Consider the following 24959-nt stretch of genomic DNA (forward strand, 5'->3'; position numbering starts at 1 on the left):
TGCTAATCAACAGTTTTAAGCTTACATAGTTTATGGGTTTAATTTTCACCACTGTCATCCCGATATCTCAATCTTAAAGAGTCTAATACTTATTTACAGGGACCCCAGTAACTAATTAATGACTTGGTGTTTGTCTCGGTAGGAGGTACATACAACAGATTTGTGACAAAAAGAGCATTACCACTAACGAGTCTATATCACTAAGACCTGATAGAACTTTGCGAAGTCGTCCCATCCTCTGGTGTTGGACATCATACAAAATAGTGAGCACTGGGCAATGGGAAGGCTGTCTCACACCGAGGTTTACCCATCTCTGGAGCTCTCCGTCTGAATATCCACAATCTTCCTCGTAAGGCTCTTCAGGTCGTACCACACTTTTGTCCTATAAGCACCTGTTCAGCTGGGTAACCAGAGATATCTAACACTGCAGGTTAGCGAAGCCTATGGGGTGGTAATCCAAGGTTTTAAGGATGATCCAAGGATGTTTCTCACAGATTATATGTGTCAGTCATATATAGGTTGAAAACTATTAAAAAATCTATTGGATAATTTTTTTTTGCACAACACGGAAAGACAATGAAGGGTGAAGAAATAAGTTCCCAATATCATAGAATAATAATCCACACAAGTTGTCGGACTCCCTGTCAACTGTTTCCCATTTCTTACATCACGGAGTAGAATATTTAAATGAAAACTTCCAACATGTCGCTGCCGACATTACACAGACCTCTTCGTCTAGATTATTATTTCACCAAATCATATATGTGTGCCTCTGACCTTTGGAAGTGTCACATAATGTAGCACTTCAACACACACACAACATGTACATGGTTGATAATATGTGGTGATGTGCACATGTTTTATGGTCAAATAAGACATACATCATAAACATCAAGCCCTGGTCATATACCATGCATATGACTTACTAGATCTACTGGCAGAGTAAAATAACTACCGGGCTGAAATACACTCCATTCTTCAATTCAAAATGTTTTGCATTTCGTTCCATATGCCGTGCCCCTTACCAAGGTGAATCTCTGTCCCTAAATGTTTGACACTATACTTACGGTTGGCATGAATATGCTAGATCATTCCAAATTAATCAAATATATCACTTGGCGTATACTTCTGTTGTGTTCTGTTTATGTAGACACACATAAGTTAAGAAACCTTCACCAGGTAAACAACCTTGTCGACTGTCACTATCTGACAATTGAAAATCACTCAAGCAGAACCGCAATGTATGAAAATAATTCCCTATTATCCCGTTGACTGAAAAGCCTTGTATCCATATCGTTATAACAGTTTCAATGAACTGGAAAACTTGAATACAAAAACGAGCATCCCCTTCAGCTCATTATAGATAACTGTTATATCCAGGCATGTAGGGTAAATGTCAGATTATTGACTACTTTGTTCTGTACATTTCTCCAGTTTATATATACAGCTATTCCACCATAACTTCGCTATAGTCCTGTATGTACACACTACCTATAGGTCATCACACATATTAAAACAGCTTCATTATCATCTACACCTCTATCTAAATGTGGTGACTGTCGTCAGGTGTCCTATATCACTGACGTACAGAGAACATCAAAGTCTGACCAGCTACCATGACAGTTCCACTTCTATGCAGAATTACTCGATGTGAGTAGATCTTTGTGGAGAAGCACGATAAGCACTTTTTTTACTTTGTTTTCATATTCATCCAGTCTATCCAATACTGGTCTGTAGATTCTGCAGCCTATTTCATCTCTAAGCCACATGTTTGGAATGTGACAACACAACTACACGATGCCACAAGGCGGCGCTCCATTTTGCCAATGCCTGCAAACTCAAGCATTGAGACGGTGCCACTCTAAAGGACAAAAGAGCAGAACATCACAGCTTGCATTTCGTCGTGGAATGTTCAAATCCAGTTCACCTTTATCAAGCAATGACTGTGAATCTTCTGAAGGTGTGTCCCTGTCTTCATGTTGGTAAGCCTGTGTCAGTGAACACCATGGCTGAGAACCTGCAAGTGTTGGATCTCCAGCATGCAATACATATATTGTGTGCTCCACACAAATCAATACCGCCCAGCCTTAGTGTGTGCTGGCTAACCCTGACAGATAGGCTCTGTAAAGTCTGCCTTACATAACAGTCTGTACAGTCCACACCTTATCTATATAACAGTCTGTACAGTCTACACCTTATCTATATAACAGTCTGTACAGTCTACACCTTATCTATATAACAGTCTGTACAGTCTACACCTTATCTATATAACAGTCTGTACCTTATCTACATAACAGTCTGTACAGTCTACACCTTATCTATATAACAGTCTGTACAGTCTACACCTTATCTATATAACAGTCTGTACAGTCCACACCTTATCTATATAACAGTCTGTACAGTCCACACCTTATCTATATAACAGTCTACACCTTATCTATATAACAGTCTGTACAGTCCACACCTTATCTATATAACAGTCTGTACAGTCCACACCTTATCTATATAACAGTCTGTACAGTCCACACCTTATCTATATAACAGTCTGTACAGTCTACACCTTATCTATATAACAGTCTGTACAGTCTACACCTTATCTATATAACAGTCTGTACAGTCTACACCTTATCTATATAACAGTCTGTACAGTCCACACCTTATCTATATAACAGTCTGTACAGTCTACACCTTATCTATATAACAGTCTGTACAGTCTACACCTTATCTATATAACAGTCTGTACAGTCTACACCTTATCTATATAACAGTCTGTACAGTCTACACCTTATCTATATAACAGTCTGTACAGTCTACACCTTATCTATATAACAGTCTGTACAGTCTACACCTTATCTATATAACAGTCTGTACAGTCTACACCTTATCTATTAACAGTCTGTACAGTCTACACCTTATCTATATAACAGTCTGTACAGTCTACACCTTATCTATATAACAGTCTACACCTTATCTATATAACAGTCTGTACAGTCTACACCTTATCTATATAACAGTCTGTACAGTCTACACCTTATCTATATAACAGTCTGTACAGTCTACACCTTATCTATATAACAGTCTGTACAGTCTACACCTTATCTATATAACAGTCTGTACAGTCTACACCTTATCTATATAACAGTCTGTACAGTCTACACCTTATCTATATAACAGTCTGTACAGTCCACACCTTATCTATATAACAGTCTGTACAGTCTACACCTTATCTATATAACAGTCTGTACAGTATACACCTTATCTATATAACAGTCTGTACAGTCTACACCTTATCTATATAACAGTCTGTACAGTCTACACCTTATCTATATAACAGTCTGTACAGTCTACACCTTATCTATATAACAGTCTGTACAGTCTACACCTTATCTATATAACAGTCCACACCTTATCTATATAACAGTCTGTACAGTCCACACCTTATCTATATAACAGTCTGTACAGTCTACACCTTATCTATATAACAGTCTGTACAGTCTACACCTTATCTATATAACAGTCTGTACAGTCCACACCTTATCTATATAATAGTCTGTACATGTTGTGTTTAATATGTAGGTAGTCCTGTGTGTTACATATGTAGGTAGTCATGTGTGTTACATATGTAGGTAGTCCTGTGTGTTACATATGTAGGTAGTCATGTGTGTTACATATGTAGGTATCACTGTGTGTTACATATGTAGGTAGTCATGTGTTTTACATATGTAGGTAGTCATGTGTGTTACATATGTAGGTAGTCATGTGTGTTACATATGTAGGTAGTCATGTGTGTTACATATGTAGGTAGCTCAGCACAGGTAAAATGTATGTTACAACTGATCCTACACAGGTAACATGTATGTTACAGCTGATCCTACACAGATAACATGTATGTTACATCTGATCCTACACAGGTAACATGTATGTTACATCTGATCCTACACAGGTAACATGTATGTTACAACTGATCCTACACAGGTAACATGTATGTTACAGCTGATCCTACACAGGTAACATGTATGTTACAACTGATCCTACACAGGTAACATGTATGTTACAACTGATCCTACACAGGTAACATGTATGTTACAACTGATCCTACACAGGTAACATGTATGTTACAGCTGATCCTACACAGGTAACATGTATGTTACAACTGATCCTACACAGGTAACATGTATGTTACAACTGATCCTACACAGGTAACATGTATGTTACAGCTGATCCTACACAGGTAACATGTATGTTACAACTGATCCTACACAGGTAACATGTATGTTACAACTGATCCTACAAAGGTAACATGTATGTTACAACTGATCCTACACAGGTAACATGTATGTTACAACTGATCCTACACGGGTAACATGTATGTTACAACTGATCCTACACAGGTAACATGTATGTTACAACTGATCCTACACAGGTAACATGTATGTTACAGCTGATCATACACAGGTAACATTAGTGTTACAACTGATCCTACACAGGTAACATGTATGTTACAGCTGATCCTACGCAGGTAACATGTATGTTACAGCTGATCCTACACAGATAACATGTATGTTACATCTGATCCTACACAGGTAACATGTATGTTACATCTGATCCTACACAGGTAACATGTATGTTACAACTGATCCTACACAGGTAACATGTATGTTACAGCTGATCCTACACAGGTAACATGTATGTTACAACTGATCCTACACAGGTAACATGTATGTTACAACTGATCCTACACAGGTAACATGTATGTTACAACTGATCCTACACAGGTAACATGTATGTTACAAACTGATCGTACACAGGTAACATGTATGTTACAACTGATCCTACACAGGTAACATGTATGTTACAACTGATCCTACACAGGTAACATGTATGTTACAGCTGATCCTACACAGGTAACATGTATGTTACAACTGATCCTACACAGGTAACATGTATGTTACAACTGATCCTACAAAGGTAACATGTATGTTACAACTGATCCTACACAGGTAACATGTATGTTACAACTGATCCTACACAGGTAACATGTATGTTACAACTGATCCTACACAGGTAACATGTATGTTACAACTGATCCTACACAGGTAACATGTATGTTACAGCTGATCATACACAGGTAACATTAGTGTTACAACTGATCCTACACAGGTAACATGTATGTTACAGCTGATCCTACACAGGTAACATGTATGTTACAGCTGATCCTACACAGGTAACATGTATGTTACAGCTGATCCTACACAGGTAACATGTATGTTACAACTGATCCTACACAGGTAACATGTAAGTTACAACTGATCCTACACAGGTAACATGTATGTTACAACTGATCCCACACAGGTAACATGTATCTTACAGCTGATCCTACACAGATAACATGTATGTTACATCTGATCCCACACAGGTAACATGTATGTTACATCTGATCCTACACAGGTAACATGTATGTTACAACTGATCCTACACAGGTAACATGTATGTTACAGCTGATCCTACACAGGTAACATGTATGTTACAGCTGATCCTACACAGGTAACATGTATGTTACAGCTGATCATACACAGGTAACATGTATGTTACAACTGATCCTACACAGGTAACATGTGTGTTACAGCTGATCCTACACAGGTAACATGTATGTTACAACTGATCCCACACAGGTAACATGTATGTTACAGCTGATCCTACACAGGTAACATGTATGTTACAGCTGATCCTACACAGGTAACATGTATGTTACAGTTGATCCTACACAGGTAACAATAACATGTATGTTACAACTGATCCTACACAGGTTACATGTATGTTACAACTGATCGTACACAGGTAACATGTATGTTACAACTGATCGTACACAGGTAACATGTATGTTACATCTTATCCTACACAGGTAACATGTATGTTACAACTGATCCTACACAGGTAACATGTATGTTACAACTGATCCCACACAGGTAACATGTATGTTACAGCTGATCCTACACAGGTAACATGTATGTTACAACTGATCCTACACAGGTAACAATAACATGTATGTTACAGCTGATCCTACACAGGTAACATGTATGTTACAACTGATCCTACACAGGTAACATGTATGTTACAACTGATCGTACACAGGTAACATGTATGTTACAGCTGATCCTACACAGGTAACATGTATGTTACAACTGATCCTACACAGGTAACATGTATGTTACAAGCTGATCCTACACAGGTAACATGTATGTTACAACTGATCCTACACAGGTAACATGTATGTTACATCTGATCCTACACAGGTAACATGTATGTTACAACTGATCCTACACAGGTAACATGTATGTTACAGCTGATCCTACACAGGTAACATGTATGTTACAACTGATCCTACACAGGTAACATGTATGTTACAGCTGATCCTACACAGGTAACATGAGTGTTACAGCTGATCCTACACAGGTAACATGAGTGTTACAGCTGATCCTACACAGGTAACATTAGTGTTACAACTGATCCTACACAGGTAACATGTATGTTACAACTGATCCTACACAGGTAACATGTATGTTACAACTGATCCTACACAGGTAACATGTATGTTACAACTGATCCTACACAGGTAACATGTATGTTACAGCTGATCCTACACAGGTAACATGTATGTTACAGGTTACATATACAGATGGAAAAACTCAGTGTGTTAAGCTGCCTATATACACAACATGTCATCCAACTTTGCAGTCTGCTTTGTAATACTGAAGCGGTGAATTATTCATACAAACCAGTCCATATAAACCTGAGGTACCAGGCAGTATGCTGTTCTACATGCCAAACAAAACAGTACATTATTGGGTTACTTCTTATATCAACTTGTAGCTACAAAACACCATCTGTCCTGTCATGATGTAGTTCTCCATTTCCATATTTGTGTGGGATATAGAATCATAACAAGATCATAATTTAAATTATCAATGGGGAACGAGTCACTCTGGGGGATGACAACCGCTCAGTAATCATGATTACCAGGATCATTAAACATCTTGCCAACTATATTATGATCAAACATCTGGCAGACTGGAATATGACCAAACATTTCAGAGACTTGAATATGACCAAACATCTCGCAGACTTGAATATGTTCAAACATCTGGCAGACTTGAATATGACCAAACATCTGGCAGAATATGATCAAACATCTGGCAGACTTGAATATGATCAAACATCTGGCAAACTTGAATATGACCAAACATCTTGCAGACTTGAATATGACCAAACATCTGGCAGACTTGAATATGATCAAACATCTGGCAGACTTGAACATGATCAAACATCTGGCAGACTTGAATATGATCAAACATCTGGCAGACTTGAATATGACCAAACATCTTGCAGACTTGAATATGATCAAACATCTGGCAGACTTGAACATGATCAAACATCTCGCAGGCATGAATATGATCAAACATCTGGCAGACTTCAATATTACCAAACATCTTCATTCTTGCCGACTATAATTTGATCAAACATCTGGCAGACTTGAATAAGACTAAACATTTCAGACTTGAATTATATATGATCACACATCTTGGTGACTATGATATGATCAAACATCTGGCAGACTTGAATATACCTAAACATTTCACAGACTTGAATATGACCAAAACATTTTGCAGACTTGAATATGACCAAACAACTTGTAGACTTGAATATGTCCAAACACCTCGCAGACTTGAATATGACAAATATCACGTAAACATGAATATGACCAAAGATCTCATAGACTTAAATAAAGAGAAAAGTTAATCATAATTGTTGGCAACATCTAACCAAACATCTCAGGGATCAAACATATATCATGAACACCATCTACAATGTGGACACCATCTATAATGGACACCATCTAACCAAATGTGGCATAAGCTGACTGATGCTTTGGAGCAGGTGAGCTAAAAAGTTGGCTGACAATTGGCAAGGTGAGCTAACATCTTCAGGACGAAGGCTATACTATAGCTACTATACAGAATAGTTTAATCGTCATATCCAGAATTGTAATTCAAGTTGGATCCATCTAGTGAAGCTGTCGAGTGACTGGTCACACTGCCAGATTTGTGTCATAACTACAATATCAATTTCTGTAATCTACTCTTAATAATGGAATATAAACAATGTATTGATTCTGGGGCCCATGTGAGGGGAATCAATCATCAGATCACATGTGTTTTGGCATTTAAAACTGGTTGTACACACTATCGAATGAGAAATGAGCCAAACATTGCAATGCCAAGAGCTAATCCTCATATGTACTACAAAGTACAGTCGTTGTGTGTATAGCCAATTGCTAGGTTTCTTGCATATTGACTATATGAATTATGCATGAAACAGCCCAGGCTCGTCAATTAGTGAATGTGGAATATGTGAGAAAACTCACAAAATGGACTACAATATATATTTGTAGATTACTTCTGTGATAAAACCAACACAGTAAAACTCCTTTGGCAGAATTGAGCTATCACATGCTGGATAAAAGTGATAATCCTGATATTAACTAGACAGGCCTACTACAGGTCTTACACGGCCATTCTTAAACCATTATATATGGAGATATACTGATGATAGTTGTTCATGAATGAAGAAAGCTATGTATTTCTTTAACATCTTGGAAGAAATCTCAACAAAAGAAATCAAGATCTAGCTTCTGATTGATATCGTAATTGGAACTGGGAATTTCTTCAGATCAGACATTAGATTGGCCGGAGGACAGCATTTTCTTGAAGACAAGAAATGATCATTTTCATTTTAGGACACTTTATCTTATCATAGGATTTTTTTTTTTTTTTTTTTTCCTTTTCTTTTCAACTGATATATCCATAGTATATTTGCCAGAAGGGTCCAATTCAGTGATGTGTGACCAGGGAAGCTTGTAGATATCACCAATTACTGATATAGTGAGCATGAATAACTGACATTCTGTCCGGAACACCTATCTAGTACCTCTGGGCAAGTGGCATCTGAGGCAGAATGTCTGACTCCAGTATGGGACTTTAAACCAGGGTCTGTTTGGTATTCATAGCCAGATTTGGACTGGTGTACAAGACAATCATGATCATCAGGACAAGGAATCGGAACAGACCACCAACTGTCATCTGCCGACAGGGATCTGGGTCCACTGTGGTTTAATATAACCTGCATTGATGCAATCATGCAGATTGTGTACTTTTATACATGGAAATATCAGTCTGACTCCAGGAGTGTACAAATCAGTACCATATATATTTCACCTGAACCATATAGATACACAATGCATCCCTTCCCTCTAACAATAGGAGTAATCCATCCCACCCCTATAAATACTTGTACACACACCCACATGTACAAAATAAATATGTAAACACACCCCCGATTATGTACAAAGTAAACATGTACACACGACACTCTCACATGTACACACACACCCTCACACGTACAAAATAAACATGTACACATGTGCACACCCTCACATGTACAAAATAAACATGTACACACACTCACATGTACAAAATAAACATGTACACACACACCCTCACACATTCAAAATAAACATGTACACACGTGCACACCCTCACATGTACAAAATAAACATGTACACACACCCTGTTTTGCCACACACATGTTCTGATATATGAATTGTTGACACACACACTATCTAGTCCAGGAGTATTGATTTTACCATCACCAAGCCTATCTAATTGTGGCTGTAAAGCAGAGTAACAACAGTTATCTCCCTTCCTCTGTCAGGGACATATTACATAAGTCTTCAACACTAGCCACACATTACATGCAGCCTTTCCACTACCAACAGGGTTATTTTTTCTATCCCAAATCCAGGTGTGTCTTTTGAGCAACCCTTTGAGATTACAGGTGATAGACATACAGTGTTGTACATGCACTGAAGATGGATTTTTATGTTCCAGAGGTTTATTGTAGCCTGCTTGTCACAATTTAATTAATCTGAATAGAGACACAGTTCAAAATATACACATGCAAGTTAAAAATACTTTCATACTAGATTGAAAATATAAAACCCAATGCCAATTTTCAAAATGCTTATGAAATATTCCCAGCTATCATAATGATATCTTCAGGTCATTGTATCTAAGGAAGTGCAGACATTTTAGTTAATGTTTTGCTATTTTAGTTGATGTTTTGCTATTTTAGTTGATGTTTTGCTAAGTAATGCAACAGTCGGTTTATAATCCTGGGACCGGTCCAAATCTGTTAGCATATTTTATCTAAAGAAGTTCAGACATTTTAGGTTATGTTTTGCTTCATAATTCATATATGAACGAGTTGGTTTATAAGCCAGGGACTGGTCTAAATCTGCTGTCAGTGTAACTAACGAAGTGCAGACATTTTAGTTTATGTTTTGCTTCGTAATTCATATATGAACGAGTCAGTTTATAAGCTTAATCCTGGGACCGGTCTAAATCTGTTGTCATTGTATCAATGTAAGTAGGCAATATATCTATGTGATCATTTTCCTGATTTCTTGACATTTGTCACATCCTGGAAACTGGAGATGATAGTGCAGGGTAATTATCAATAAATAATACAATATGACCAAATGAAAGAAATATTTACTACAATTACCACAAATGCAATGACCCCTATTTGAAATAAACAAGAGGCCCATGGGCCTTAACGGTCACCTGAGATTTGAAATATTTCAGTTTATTTAATTGACCCTTTTTGCCCCCCTATCAGCCCGTAGGGGTCAGTCCGAGCCAAAATATGCATATTATCAAACTTTCATTCCATGCTGAAAATGTTAACCAGAATGAATTCCAGTAGAAATCAAAACAAATCAGTCAAAAATGTGATTTCCCTATATAAACCATAGTAAAATTTACCCCCTCCCCAGGGGCAAACTTGTGACCCCAGGGTCATGAAATTTAAAATTTCAATAAAGCACCATAAGACCCTTCAAACTATAAAGAGTATTTGATTCCACCTTATTTCAGTCTTGAGAAGAAGATTTTTGAAATTTCAGTCAATTTGACCCTTTTTAACCCCGTCCATCAGCCCCAGGGGGTCAGTCAGGGCCAACATGTGCATGCCATCAAACTGTCATCCCATGCTAACAATGTTTACAAAATTAGAATGAATTCCAAAACAAATAAAACAAATAAAAGTCAAAAATGTTATTTCCCTATATAAACTATAGTAAAGTTTACCCCCGCCCCGGGGGCTAACTTAAGACCCCAGGGTCATGAAATTCACAATTTTGGTAAAGCACCTTCAGACCTTGCCATCTATGAAGTGTATTTGATTCTATCCTATCTGAGAGTAGAGAAGAAGATTTATGAAATTTCAGTCTATTTGGCCCTTTTTAGCCCCGCCCATCAGCTCCTGGGGGTCGATGAGGGCCAACATGTGCATGCCATCAAACTGTCATCCAATGCTGACAATGTTTAGAAAATTAGAATGAATTCCAATAGAAATAAAATAAATTAAAGTCAAAAATGTGATTTCCCTATATAAACTATAGTAAAGTTTAGCCCCTCCCCAGGGGCAAACGTGAAACCCCTGGGTCATGAAATTTACAACTTTGGTAAAGCACCTTAAGACCCTTCCATCTATGAAGAGTGTTTGATTCCAGCATATCTGAGAGTAGAGAAGAAGATTTTTGAAGTATTAGTCAATTTGACCATTTTTGGCCCTGCCCCTTAGGCCCCTGGGGGGTGGGGACCATATAATTTACAATTTTGGTTGACCTTTAGCCATAGAAGCTTCCTGCCAAATTTCATAGAATTCGGTTTGTGGGTTTTGGAGAAGAAGTCAAAAATGTAAATTGTTTACGGACGCACGACGGACGACAGACGACGGACGAGGCACGACGCACGACGACGGACAAAAGGGGATTAGAATAGGTCACTTGAGACTTCGTCTCAGGTGACCTAAAAATACAAATACGTACATATATATATGATAATATCAAGGCCCCACCTCATGTGTGATACGTCTTGGTCAGAGTGGTCAGCTCTTTACAGAATTCTGTTTCCAATTAATTTCATCAGAACAAAATCCCATTGCATTGGCAAATTTCACAAAACCGACAGCACAGTTGATTTAATGTGTCTCACTATACATATGTGTATTTAGTTACGTGTTATACTGTATATTCCTAATAGTGAACCAAGTGCTTCAGTGATGTTTACATAGTTATCTACCTTGGATGTTATCTCCCTTGGAGAAGTGATTCTGTAAGATAGTTACAGTCCCAGGCTGTGATCAAACATAGATAGTTACAGTCCCAGGCTGTGATCAAACATAGATAGTTACAGTCCCAGGCTGTGATCAAACATAGATAGTTACAGTCCCAGGCTGTGATCAAATATAGATAGTTACAGTCCCAGGCTGTGATCAAACATTCCTCCCCTGATGTGATTCTATAAGACAGTTACAGTCCCAGGCTGTGATCAAACATTCCTCCCCTGATGTGATTCTATAAGACAGTTACAGTCCCAGGCTGTGATCAAACAGAGTTACAGTCCCAGGCTGTGATCAAACAGATAGTTACAGTCCCAGGATGTGTTCAAACATTCCTCCCCTGATGTGATTCTATAAGATAGTTACAGTCCCAGGCTGTGATCAAACAAAGATAGTTACAGTCCCAGGTTGTGATCAAACATAGATAGTTACAGTCCCAGACTGTGATCAAACATAGATTGTTACAGTCCCAGACTGTGATCAAACATAGATAGTTACAGTCCCAGGCTGTGATCAAACATAGATAGTTACAGTCCCAGACTGTGATCAAACATAGATAGTTACAGTCCCAGGCTGTGATCAAACATTCCTCCCCTAGAGTGATTCTATAAGACAGTTACAGTCCCAGGCTGTGATCAAACAGAGTTACAGTCCCAGGCTGTGATCAAACAGTTACAGTCCCAGGCTGTGATCAAACATTCCTCCCCTGAAGTGATTCTATAGGATGATCAAGCATTCCTAACAGAAGATGGGCCACTATGAATGAATTCCACATGTTATGGTTCCATATGTAGCTGCACTCCTCTCTAACAATAAATGGAATCTCCCATGCATGGACAGTGACTGAACCATTAGTGTCTGTGGGGTAGTTAGGGTTAGGGATAGCCAGGTCTAGCTCTGTATCATCTTTACACATGTTTTGGGTGCAGTATAAGTATATGGGTCATATATATATATATTCTGTCAGCACTGATCTCTAAGTATCAGATCTCCATGGTATCCTGTACATAATTTAGTCATTATCAGTTACAACCATGTCCTAGTGTGATTTCCCAATAAAATAAATGTTTAATGACCATAGTCTAGGACATATTTCAGTCATGGTAAAACTCCAGTACCCTGCTCTATACATCCATGTCAGGTATATGTCAGGTATATGTAACAAACTCTTCCAATAATCTACAGCAGTTCAGGAAAAACCTTCTATCTACTAAATTGAGTCAAAGTTTATGTGTTGGCTACCTGAAATTACCAGAATAGTAAGATTTAATCAAGCCAATGTCATAAAGACAATTTCTAATGACACCTAGATTTGGATTTAAGAAAATGTCCTCTGCATTCATCCTGTCACAGACTATCAAAGTCTGTCAAAGACTTCCATTTGCAAACCATTCCCCCAAAAAAGATCTCTATGTATGACAGCTATTTATATTAGACTTCTGTTGAAAAAAAAATAGCCATAAAGACTTTGCCAAGGGACTGTAAGTAGAAATCTCACTCTGGCTTTCTCTTCATATTAACAGCTAGAGCTTAAATTTGCAAATCTAATCATAGATTTTCTCATTGTTACTGTATTGAATGAAAATATTTCTTACTGAATTTTTTTATGCATTCAATCTGATATCAAGAAAACGTAGGTGCTGAGAGGTGAAATATAGACCCATTTTAGGTGACGTCACAGGGTATGGATTTTGATACAAAAATAACCTCCCCTTTCAGGTAATATAATGCCAGATTGTTGATAAGACAATAATTACCTCCCCTTTTCGATTATATGTGACAGGGGGTGTATTAGACAATAATTACCTCCCCTTTCAGGAAATGTCACAGGGTGTAGATTGGAAAACAATTACCTTTTAGGATGTCACAAGGTGTGGATTAGACAAGAATTACCTCCCCTTTCAGATTTATCACAGGATGTGGATTAGACAAGAATTAAACCCCTTTTCGATTATATGTCACAGGGTGAGGATTAGACAAGAATTACCTCCCCTTTCAAATTACGTCACAGTAGCTGCTGGGAACTTATTTGTCTTAAAGACACCAATATGTTTTATGAATGAAAAAGTTATAATATTTTGCACTGACCCTATTGTTCAATACATATCACTGAATTATCATAATACAACACTGACCACATTTCAAAATTCTCCAAAATGGCTACCAGATTTCTCCTGTATATTGCACTATATTCCTTAAGACTGGAAATGAAACTGTAAACATGATATAAGACATGCAGTAAAAATTATCTGATGCAGAAAATAAATCAACCACTGACAATAACTTATATGCCATACAAACATTCAGAATTAAACTCACTTATAATTACCAGATCAAAACAACCCAAACAGTAACTGTACCCAATGACTCTGGTAGACTGAATTGCCTAACAGTGTTCTAGGAAAGGACTGGTACAGTCAAACCATCTCAATTGCAAGCTGAAACACGTTATAACCGACACCTGCATACAGCCTACAGCTTTTTGGTGATACCAATGCATTTTAAGAACTATATATACTGGCCTTTATACAGTACAAATGACGGCATGGTTTAATAGGAGTCAAGGCATCTTGTAAGAGTTATTTTCCGTTAATAAGGTCCTTTTCCTGACATGATGCATTCTGGGTAATTTATACCATACCAACAACAGGATTGGTTCAAAATAACTTTACCTAAACTGAGACCATGCTGGGAATAGACACTATCAATTGAACACTGCGATCAAGATCAATGTATGTTATGTTTGGTTGTAGAACATGGGTCTAATTAATTGTCCACGATATGAATACAACCCGTCATGGTACGCTGCTAGATATTGAATGATTCTACTTAAAAATAAAACCTAGAATTCAATTCAAATCAAGAAATATTGGAAGATCATTAGCAGTTGTACATATATACATGCATATAAAGCAAGACAATTTTTTTTTAAATAATATTGTGATAATTTGAGCTCTGCATGTCTAAGAACTGGTTGATAAAGGGACGAGATGCATATGACATTAAAAAATTCAGCCTAACTGTTTCAAACAATATGATTTTATTTAGAACTGATAAACAATATTGTCAGTTATTTTGTTTGGGTTAACTGCTAAAATAAAGGAAAACAAAATATTACCATGAACATTTCGTGATTTTTCGGTTAATGACCTGTCTCAAACTGTAACAAATCTCTATCAATAATTTTACAAAAAGAAAATAATACTTATTACCAAAATGTGTTATAAACAATGTCAGACAGCTTTAGTGAATTTAAAGCCAATAAAACAAAAATTGATATTTTAAGTTGCTAAAATGTCATTATTGAGGACTGTTCCAGCCTCTGTTTTTTAAGCACTGTGATCGGTCTATGTAGCCTGTGGTACTCACACATTAGGTTATATATAGACCCTCTCCACTAACCAAACATTGTACAGTATAAATGTACTAGTACAATCTCTAGAATATTCAAATTATGAGGAAAATTGAGCTTTATAATTTTGATCTCAATTAAGGTTCTGTCTTATCCTAGAATTTCAAACTCAGTGAAAGATAATCTAGTAGTAGAATTCAGCTGAGCAATTCTTACAGAAAGTCTTCAGGACTGGTTGCCAGTCTAACAGTACAATCAATCTGGTACTAATCAAACTTAGGTGTATGATAATATACATAACTTGTACCATCCAGGTCAATTATTTCTAAAAACTCACAAGGTTATCACACATCACTCTATTGAGAAATCACACTTACAAATGCTATGTCCGTCTTAAAATTCTTGAGTTTGGACTTCTTGCCCGGCTTCTTGTTGTTCGCCATGCCGGAGCTAATGACATAGTCCCACATAGGTAGTGTTTAGGTTGGCTCAAATTAACGCTTCACTAATTGGTAGGGAGAGATGCCAGAGATTCACCTCCAGTAGGACAGGACAGTCAGAGTGCGATGACTATATGGCCCGCATCACATAATAGAAAGGAAGATCCAACTCTCCTCATATAAAATATACACACACTTAATTCTCCCGCTGGGAGAGCAATGCAGAATTAGCAAATACAATAGATATATTCCAGATCCCAAAAAATATATATAAACACCAATCAAATTTCTTCTTTCCACACCGAAATATTTTGAGAGATTTTACAGCTTGGACAACGGAATATAAAATCACGAATATTTCGTCACAGCAGTCGAGACACTATCGTATAAATAAGTCTGTGTCCCATCAACACTTGGTGTCCTATACAACCTAGAAACTAGTGTACATCTCCCCAGTACATAAATGAAAACACATGTTCATAGGTGAGATATGACTGTAGAAGAAGGGGACCTGGGGAGTAAGATTCTCTACCAGGCTTGATGGGGATAGAATGTCTGCCAAATGTCTCCACAAGCTTTATACCCCACCTTGTCATACACAAGTAACGTAAGCCAATCATTAGCTAATACCATTAATCAGTGTAATTACTGCAGATTGCCACTCCAAATGCCTTCTGGTTGTTCGACTGTCTGAGATGCCAGATAAAAAAGCAAACAATTTGACTTGCAACATTGACGAGGAAACAGCGAAAGTTTGGGGACAATTCGGGGTAAGTACAAGAAACTATTTATAAAGAGTTCCCGGTATCACTTCAATATCTCAACAGAATATAATATAATTCGGACATGGATAACATATAAATTACCACCTAAAAAGAAATTAATTATGTTAAACAATATACAGGCCAATTTCTAATCTTGTCTTTGACTACTGGTTTGTACTGTGAGGTGGGTTAAAGTTTTTAGAACTTGACACCTTTGATGTTGAAAGGGGTTGAATGGCAATCAGAGAGCAACCCTCCTCTGTGTAAAGATATCAGGCCAAATATAAGGCCAAATAAGTTCATTGTGTGCTTACAAAAAATGAAAGGTGTGCACTTCATAAAAACATACATAGCCTACACGGAAAAGTTTCCATATGAAATCTGGACATAAGAATATAACATTTTTTTTTCATTTACGTACCATCATTTGGTTAAAAGATTGAATATTATGTCAGCAGGTAGGGATTTTTTTATGCATGCGCACCAATCATCTTATCCTGAATCAAAGTACTGAAAGTACTGTCGTGCTGAAACTTTCCAATGTTAAGGAAGCTATTTTGTGATATGGGTATGTTAAGATTGACAAAAGAAATTGTAAGTTTGATATTAAACATGAATAGATGGTCATAATGGTGAACTTATCTCAAGCAGCAATTGTCCAGTCTTCCAATTAACTGAAATACCAACTTCTATCTCATATGAATCTCGATATATCTGATAATGAATATTTCATATGAATCTAGATATCTGATAATGAATGGACATCTATTTGCTTCAGAATACTTTTTATTATGTTTCTATTGATAATTACAAAACATGCACCAGACATCTTGTATATTGTACAGTGAGGTAGCCACCAACTACTACAAGGAGACCCCAGCTCAAAATTGACCCTGGCTGTACATATTCATGTGATAATAAACCCAGCAAACAAATGAGCATACCTCTCTAAACAGCTTGATTCCATAAGGCCTCAATATTATATTCTCTTCAGATGGTTGATGATTTTTAAAGCATTTAACATTATTTATTTCAAATAACTTTTAAGCCCTATATACACAAGTTTAATATTGAAATGAAGATTTATCATTCTGCAGAAGATAAAGAATACTGACAATAGATAAACAGACAATGACAGGACGTTTATACCATTACATTAGTAGCTTGTCATGCCCAGTGAGCTGACAAAATGACTGAAAAACTCATTTTAAAAATCGTCTGCATTAAAGCAACAGAATTTCAGATTAAGTTCCTTTGCAAAAGTTATATTAGATATATACATTTTACACATTTTTAGATTTTACTACTCAATTACTTAACCATGAAAAACATCAAAGGTTTTGAGATGCAATAGTGTATTGTTACCGACTCATTTATAGTTAAAACATTTCTGTATATTTGAAAACTTAAAACACCTATAAACATTTCTATGTAAATTGAGTCATTAACATAAGTAGTGGAATGATGTATGTAATTTAACATTACAGTCTATCTCCTGTTTATAACTAGGGCAGTGTGATATTAAGTTTATAGGTAGAATCTAAACTTTTTTATTTGTTTGACCTATTTCATTTTTTATATGGTTATGTCAAACTGTCTGGATGATAATGATTATCAGTGCTACTGATAGTCCCAACTTCTTTAAAAACTACTCCAAGTGTATAACAGCTTTTAGATGTATATTGTATAATGATGTTACAGGTACCATCCACAGTGATAAATTGTTTTCCCTTACTTTTCTGACTTGATTTTAGAAATAGCCTGTTGAATGTTAATACATAGTGAAATATCATCCCAGATCACCGACAGTATCAATACAACACATTCCTATTCTATAATTGAAAAAAATTTGATTTACAGCTGGAATCATAATATTTTCTGTAATATCTATTTCATGCCAATCACTACACCAAGAGGCAGCCATGATTTCAAAGTTGTACAACTTTCCAAGATTATCGACAATAAGGAACGAAGCGCTACTTGCGACATCAATCCTTGTGATTGCATACCAACAAACTGTACAATATTTAGATAAATCTAAACTCACATTTTTTCTATTTTAAAGAATATATAGATGATATATATGGCTGCTTATCCTATCAGTGGTAAACGATCCATAAAATATGCAGTGTGATTCATCAGTTAATGTTATGTTAATAGCGCCTTATATCATGAATAGCTACTAATACTGAAATTAAATGTTAACTTCCTTATAATGATGGATAGGAGATCAGTTAGTTATAAAGGAATATCAAACATCATCGTAACAGCTTATTTTTCTCTCAGATATTGTGTTTATCTCCGCTAACATCATCGTAAAGCATATTTTTTTCATATATTGTGGTTATCTCCCTTGACTAACCCAAATCTGACAGTGCCACCAGAGGCATAAATTCAGCACTTCGTTTTGGGTAATGACTGCATGAAACCCTTATAACCTGCATTTGTTAACAATTAAAATCATCATGCAGATATGGCATGAGACTACCTAAACAAGGCCACAATAACAATAAGGAATCGTATCAATGTGTAGGTAAGACGATATTGATGACATTATTGAGCCACTTATTGTGACGTCACATCTGGATACCATTTTTATTATTATATGGACCCTGTAACTACAAAACAAGTCCATAACAAATGGGCAATAACTTATTTTTGCAAAAATAGCTGAATAAAAAAACTTCTCAGGGAATTATACACAACTACATATCACGATTTAATCGACCCAACAAAGTTTCAAAGAAATCGGTAGAAAACTGCAGGAAGTGATCTTCAGATAAGATTTAAGTACTATACATATAACAAGGGGCTATAACTTTTGCAAAAATAGTAAAATCAAAATGCCTCTCAATAAAACACAGCTATATAACATTCTTACAAAGTCTAGCAAGTTTCAAAGAAATTGGTCAAAAACATAGGAGGAGAGCTCTCCAGGAAACCTAAGTTACATCGGACAGACAGATGACAACATGCATACCAGTATACTCCCGTCAAAATTGACGGGCGTATAAAATTGGGTTGAGGGCTTCGATGTGCCATCAAACTATAGCTAGGGTTTACATGATATATGACATGCAGGAGTAGATACAATGTATATATATATAATCAATATGCATTTTAAGTTCAAATCCCTTCTTATTTCCAGGCAATAGTCAATGGGCCTATTTATCAATAATGATATCTATTCATGGTTCTAGCTACTTCTACACAATCAAGTTCTACATAATTTAATGATAATTATACACAGCTTATTAACAAATTAAGTCTGTTTTTATTTAATCCCCAAAGTTACCTATTGATAATATGGCTTCCCACATACAAACTTTCCTAGACTGGCTCTCCCTAATACTAATTTGGATCCCATCAAGTCAAAATTTCAGCTACCATTTACACAGTAAGTTATTTTCAATTGATTTTTAATTTCAATTATTTATCCAATTAGAATGTCCCAGTTTCATGTAACACTCAATCCCAAATATTCACGTTAACATACTAAACCACCCCATTGATGTATGTGAAGCTAATTTCATTTTGAATTTCAACAGGAAAATATCTATAAAATCTAATGATCAGAACGTTTCATACCCCGATAAGTAGTGGACGATAAGTAGTGTCCGCGTATGTAAGTAATAGACCCCTTACCTGTCTGGCCTGATGCTTCATCAGGAAAAACTTCTTCTGCTCTGGGCTGAGAATGGTGTCGGGTTTACTGACTGAATCACATAAAGTAAGCAGATGCAACGAGTGCAGCTGTTAACACTGGTTATGTACTCAACGGTGTGCTCTTTTCAAAATAAACACCAGCACTCAGTACCAGAGAAGAGTAGTTTAACTACAAACTTCACATTCATTCTGTCTGTACATGTAAGCTTCCTGATCACTCAGCCAACACGCCCACTAAAAACCATTGTGGCAATGAAAGTTTTATCTTCAACATCACCATAGGCAGACCTACATCTGCTCACTGCAGGATGAAGCTTAACACTGGCCAGTTATGATTTCTGACCACACAGTTAAGGGTACCTTGGCCAGTAACTTAAACAATACTCTAGGGTAGCTTTCTGGTCTGACTGGTCAGTAACTTATACCTTACTGTAGGGTATATAGTAGCTTTCTGGTCTGACTCACAGGCGCTTGCATATAGAAAATATCACTTTCGATTTTTTTTCATATGACAGCGGTATGTGTAATCTGTTAACCTGAAGGTTGGCAACTACGCCACGAGCGAAACGGCACCCCATCTCACTTCAACCGGCTAAAACACACATTTATTCAAACTGACACGGCGCACACTATATGCGACCGTCATCAGAAAACATTCATCTTTAACCTACCGTGCCACTCAATATGAATTGTTACATCCAAAACACAATAATCCGTGAAAACATCGCCGAATTCCTCGCTCAGAACGCCATTTCTCAAACGGCTCCCTGAGCCTGTCCAGATTCTTCATTTACATACAGGGTTCAAGGGTCATGCGATTATATGATCGTCAGTCGTCAGGTGTACTTTTGGGGGTCATCTCCGCATGCATTTTGTCCGCAAAATGCTTCGGCTCGCTGAAGAGTTTCGTCTAAGTTACGATTATTTGAAGAGTTTCGTCGATGAACGATGATTTATAAATTATTCGTTATTTTGAACGTTTGATTACCATGCACCGTATATGACAGTACACAGCAGGCGCGGATCCAGGAATTGGAAAGGGGGGGGGGGGGGGTCCAGTAATTTAGTGGTAATGTGGTAATGCGAGCGCCATAGGCGGGAGCCGAATTTTTTTTTGGCGAGGGGTCTGGGGGCCAAAATTTCGGAACAAAATTTCGGAAAAATGAAATGATTAAATGATTATAGCAAATTTTGCAATCTTTCGAGAATAAGATTTTCGATAAGTGGAAAGGGGGGAGGGGGCATATATTGATTCACACAGAACGTCACTATCGTATCGTTTTCTAAATAATGAAATAATTGTCACAAAGGTAGAACAAAATGCTTATTTATTGATTAACTTTTGTCAGTTTACTGAAATCTGGACGAACAAAAAGAAAAGTGAATCACGAATAAGACTGTCATCAGGTTACTGGAACGTATACATGTGTACCAACATTACTTACTTCAGACCTGTTCATTTATTTCTGCACATTTTACAAATATCATGTCGTCGTCAAATACGAAAATCATACTTCAGACCTACCAAACGATTTGTACGTTGTGATCTATGATCCATCCTCAATTTATTTTCATTTCCCACAATGTTAGATTTAATGTTTGCTAGAAGTTCTTCGAGTTCAATCCAAATTTTATGAGTTCATCTATCACTGTATGATTATAGAAATATTGAGTTCCTTCAGTCATTTTGTTTTAAACCCCTTTTTATTCAAATTTTCGAAACAGTATTACTTTTTTACGTTATTTCGGTTTTAATACACTCGATATCATCAGTTTGCCCCTTAGTTTTAGTGTCTACAATCAGGGGTGGACACAGGATTTTCAAATAGGGGGCGTGCGAAATTAAAAGGGGGGAGGGGGGGGGGGGAGGAGTGTCCGCCGGTTTTCCCCCTGAAAAATAGCAGGTTAATGCAAAATCCTGCATTCTAGTGTATTTCACGATAGATTCATACCTGGTGTGTTTTATAAAAACAAGTATATGAGAGATGTTTTTAATGATTTGATATTGTTATTTCGCTGATTGACACGGGAATTCGTTTTTTAAGATACCCTTACTTTGACAATTTTAGGGGGGGGGGGGGGGGGGGGGGCTTTAAATCCACCAGTGACAATGTCAAAGAGTTTAACGCATTGTAAAATGTATTCTTTGTAATATTCAATTATCCATTTATTTTAATTGAGTGTGTAAGCATCAAATGCTACACTAATAATAATCAAACTGGCTGAAGTGCTTACAGAATTATGAAACTGAATTAAAATGAGAAAGAAAAGAGAATACTTGAGGGGGAAGTAGTGGTTATTTTGTGTCAACGCCAGACTTTTATAGTATTTTAGGGCTAACGCCAGAATACCCAGAACAACCTCTTATTCTTATCGATATTGTGTGTGGTATACATTTTTAACTAGTCATGTAGGGGTCAATTTTTTTAAGAATTGAAGATTGGCATAGCCCTAAATAGATGGCAAGTACAATAAAAAATCAAAATATCAAACAACTTTCAGCTATTACCCCATCCAAATTTTAACTTCGAAAAATTTAATTTCAACTGATACTGCTTGTTCATGGTATACGTATAATGTCCCGGCCCTGTCTTGAACAAGTTATTGAGCACCGTTATATGCAATCTTTTTGATTGAAAACGAAGTTCAGCAACTACCGAAATGATGCAGTTGAAAAAAAGGAAAGGACGATCTCATCACTGCATGGCATTAAAACATGCTATCTTATTAGTCCGTGATATCGCAAACGACGTCCTGTGCATGCACCTGTAAAATAAAGTATGCCGAGATGACCCCAAAAAGTGCACCTGGTGACAGTCGATTATATAATCGCATGACCTTTGAACCCCGTATGTAAATGAAGAATCTGGACAGGCTCAGGGAGCCGTTTGAGAAATGGCGTTCTGAGCGAGGAATTCGGCGATGTTTTCACGGATTATTGTGTTTTGGATGTAACAATTCATATTGAGTGGCACGGTAGGTTAAAGATGAATGTTTTCTGATGACGGTCGCATATAGTGTGCGCCGTGTCAGTTTGAATAAATGTGTGTTTTAGCCGGTTGAAGTGAGATGGGGTGCCGTTTCGCTCGTGGCGTAGTTGCCAACCTTCAGGTTAACAGATTACACATACCGCTGTCATATGAAAAAAAATCGAAAGTGATATTTTCTATATGCAAGCGCCTGTGGTCTGACTGGTCAGTAACTTATACCTTACTGTAGGGTATATAGTAGCTTTCTGGTCTGACTGGTCAGTAACTTATACCTTACTGTAGGGTATATAGTAGCTTTCTGATCTGACTAGCCAGTAACTTATACCTTACTGTAGGGTATATAGTAGCTTTCTGGTCTGACTAGCCAGTAACTTATACCTTACTGTAGTATATAGTAGCTTTCTGGTCTGACTGGTCAGTAACTTATACCTTACTGTAGGGTATATAGTAGCTTTCTGGTCTGACTAGCCAGTAACTTATACCTTACTGTAGGGTATATAGTAGCTTTCTGGTCTGACTAGCCAGTAACTTATACCTTACTGTAGTATATAGTAGCTTTCTGGTCTGACTGGTCAGTAACTTATACCTTACTGTAGGGTATATAGTAGCTTTCTGGTCTGACTAGCCAGTAACTTATACAGTCAAACTTGTAATAGCGGACACCCTTATATAGCGGACACCTGTCCATAACGGACACTTCCAGGAATCCCCAATGAAAATCACTATATAAATATCATGTATATAGCGGACACCTTCCGAATGCGGACTGCGGACACTTATTTTTGTCCGTTAAGTTGTTAAAAATTCCGTATAACGGACACCTGAAACCATAGCCGTGTTGATATTTGTGTGTAAAACGTTTCTAAATAACAAGCAAAGCCTTAATTACTCAACTCCCCTGGCAGCAATGCTAACTTAGGAAGCCATTTCATCAGTCACTAATTGTCCTGTTACCTGTAAGTTGCTGTAACAATGGGCAGTAATTACAAGAGAGTGACCGATCGCCATCGGCAGAGGTGTTTGTTTACTCAACCGGTGACCGCTAAGCTTAGCCATTCAACCATAGCCTAGACAACAAGAATGGTCAGGGGGTAATTAAATCATTATCAAGACCAACAAAAGAGGGACAAAGCAATAGTTATGTCTGTCATAATTGTTTTACTTACAAAATACACCGTATGCAAATCTGACAGGGCAGGCACATGGTTGTCAGCCGCCATTTTCTCACACTCGGAACTCCTCGGAATATGACTACGTAACCTATTAAGAACAGCCGAAGAGTTCCGAGTGTCTTTGTATACACTATACTAATTTACTGAACCAGAAAACGGTATTTATTAAATTAAATCCCTACATGGATTTCAGAAAATATGTCTCAAAATAAATGCTTAGGGATTATAATTATCAGAGGAAAATGCACTTTCATTTATAAAGAGTTAATGTTGTAATAGAAAAGATATTTCAAACATATTTATTTTCCAAAATATTGAGGATTAATGAAAATTGT

General features: G+C 36.9%; 1 protein-coding gene across 5 annotated transcripts in view; it reads right to left on the reverse strand.

Moving 5' to 3' along the window:
- The window catches only part of LOC117317758 (voltage-dependent L-type calcium channel subunit beta-1-like), a 102026-nt gene that overhangs the window by 55823 nt on the left and 21244 nt on the right, over positions 1–24959 (reverse strand). The window contains exon 1 of one of the 5 annotated variants that reach the window (XM_033872677.1): positions 20442–20708. The exons of 1 other annotated variant lie outside the window; for it this stretch is intronic. In XM_033872677.1, the coding sequence (XP_033728568.1) occupies positions 20442–20462 (21 nt within the window). In that variant the 5' untranslated portion in view covers positions 20463–20708. 3 more of the 5 variants (XM_033872674.1, XM_033872678.1, XM_033872676.1) reach the window with 3 other exon arrangements.

The sequence above is a fragment of the Pecten maximus genome, chromosome 19 (genome assembly GCF_902652985.1).
Source record: "Pecten maximus chromosome 19, xPecMax1.1, whole genome shotgun sequence".
NCBI classification, from domain to species: Eukaryota; Metazoa; Mollusca; class Bivalvia; order Pectinida; family Pectinidae; genus Pecten; species Pecten maximus.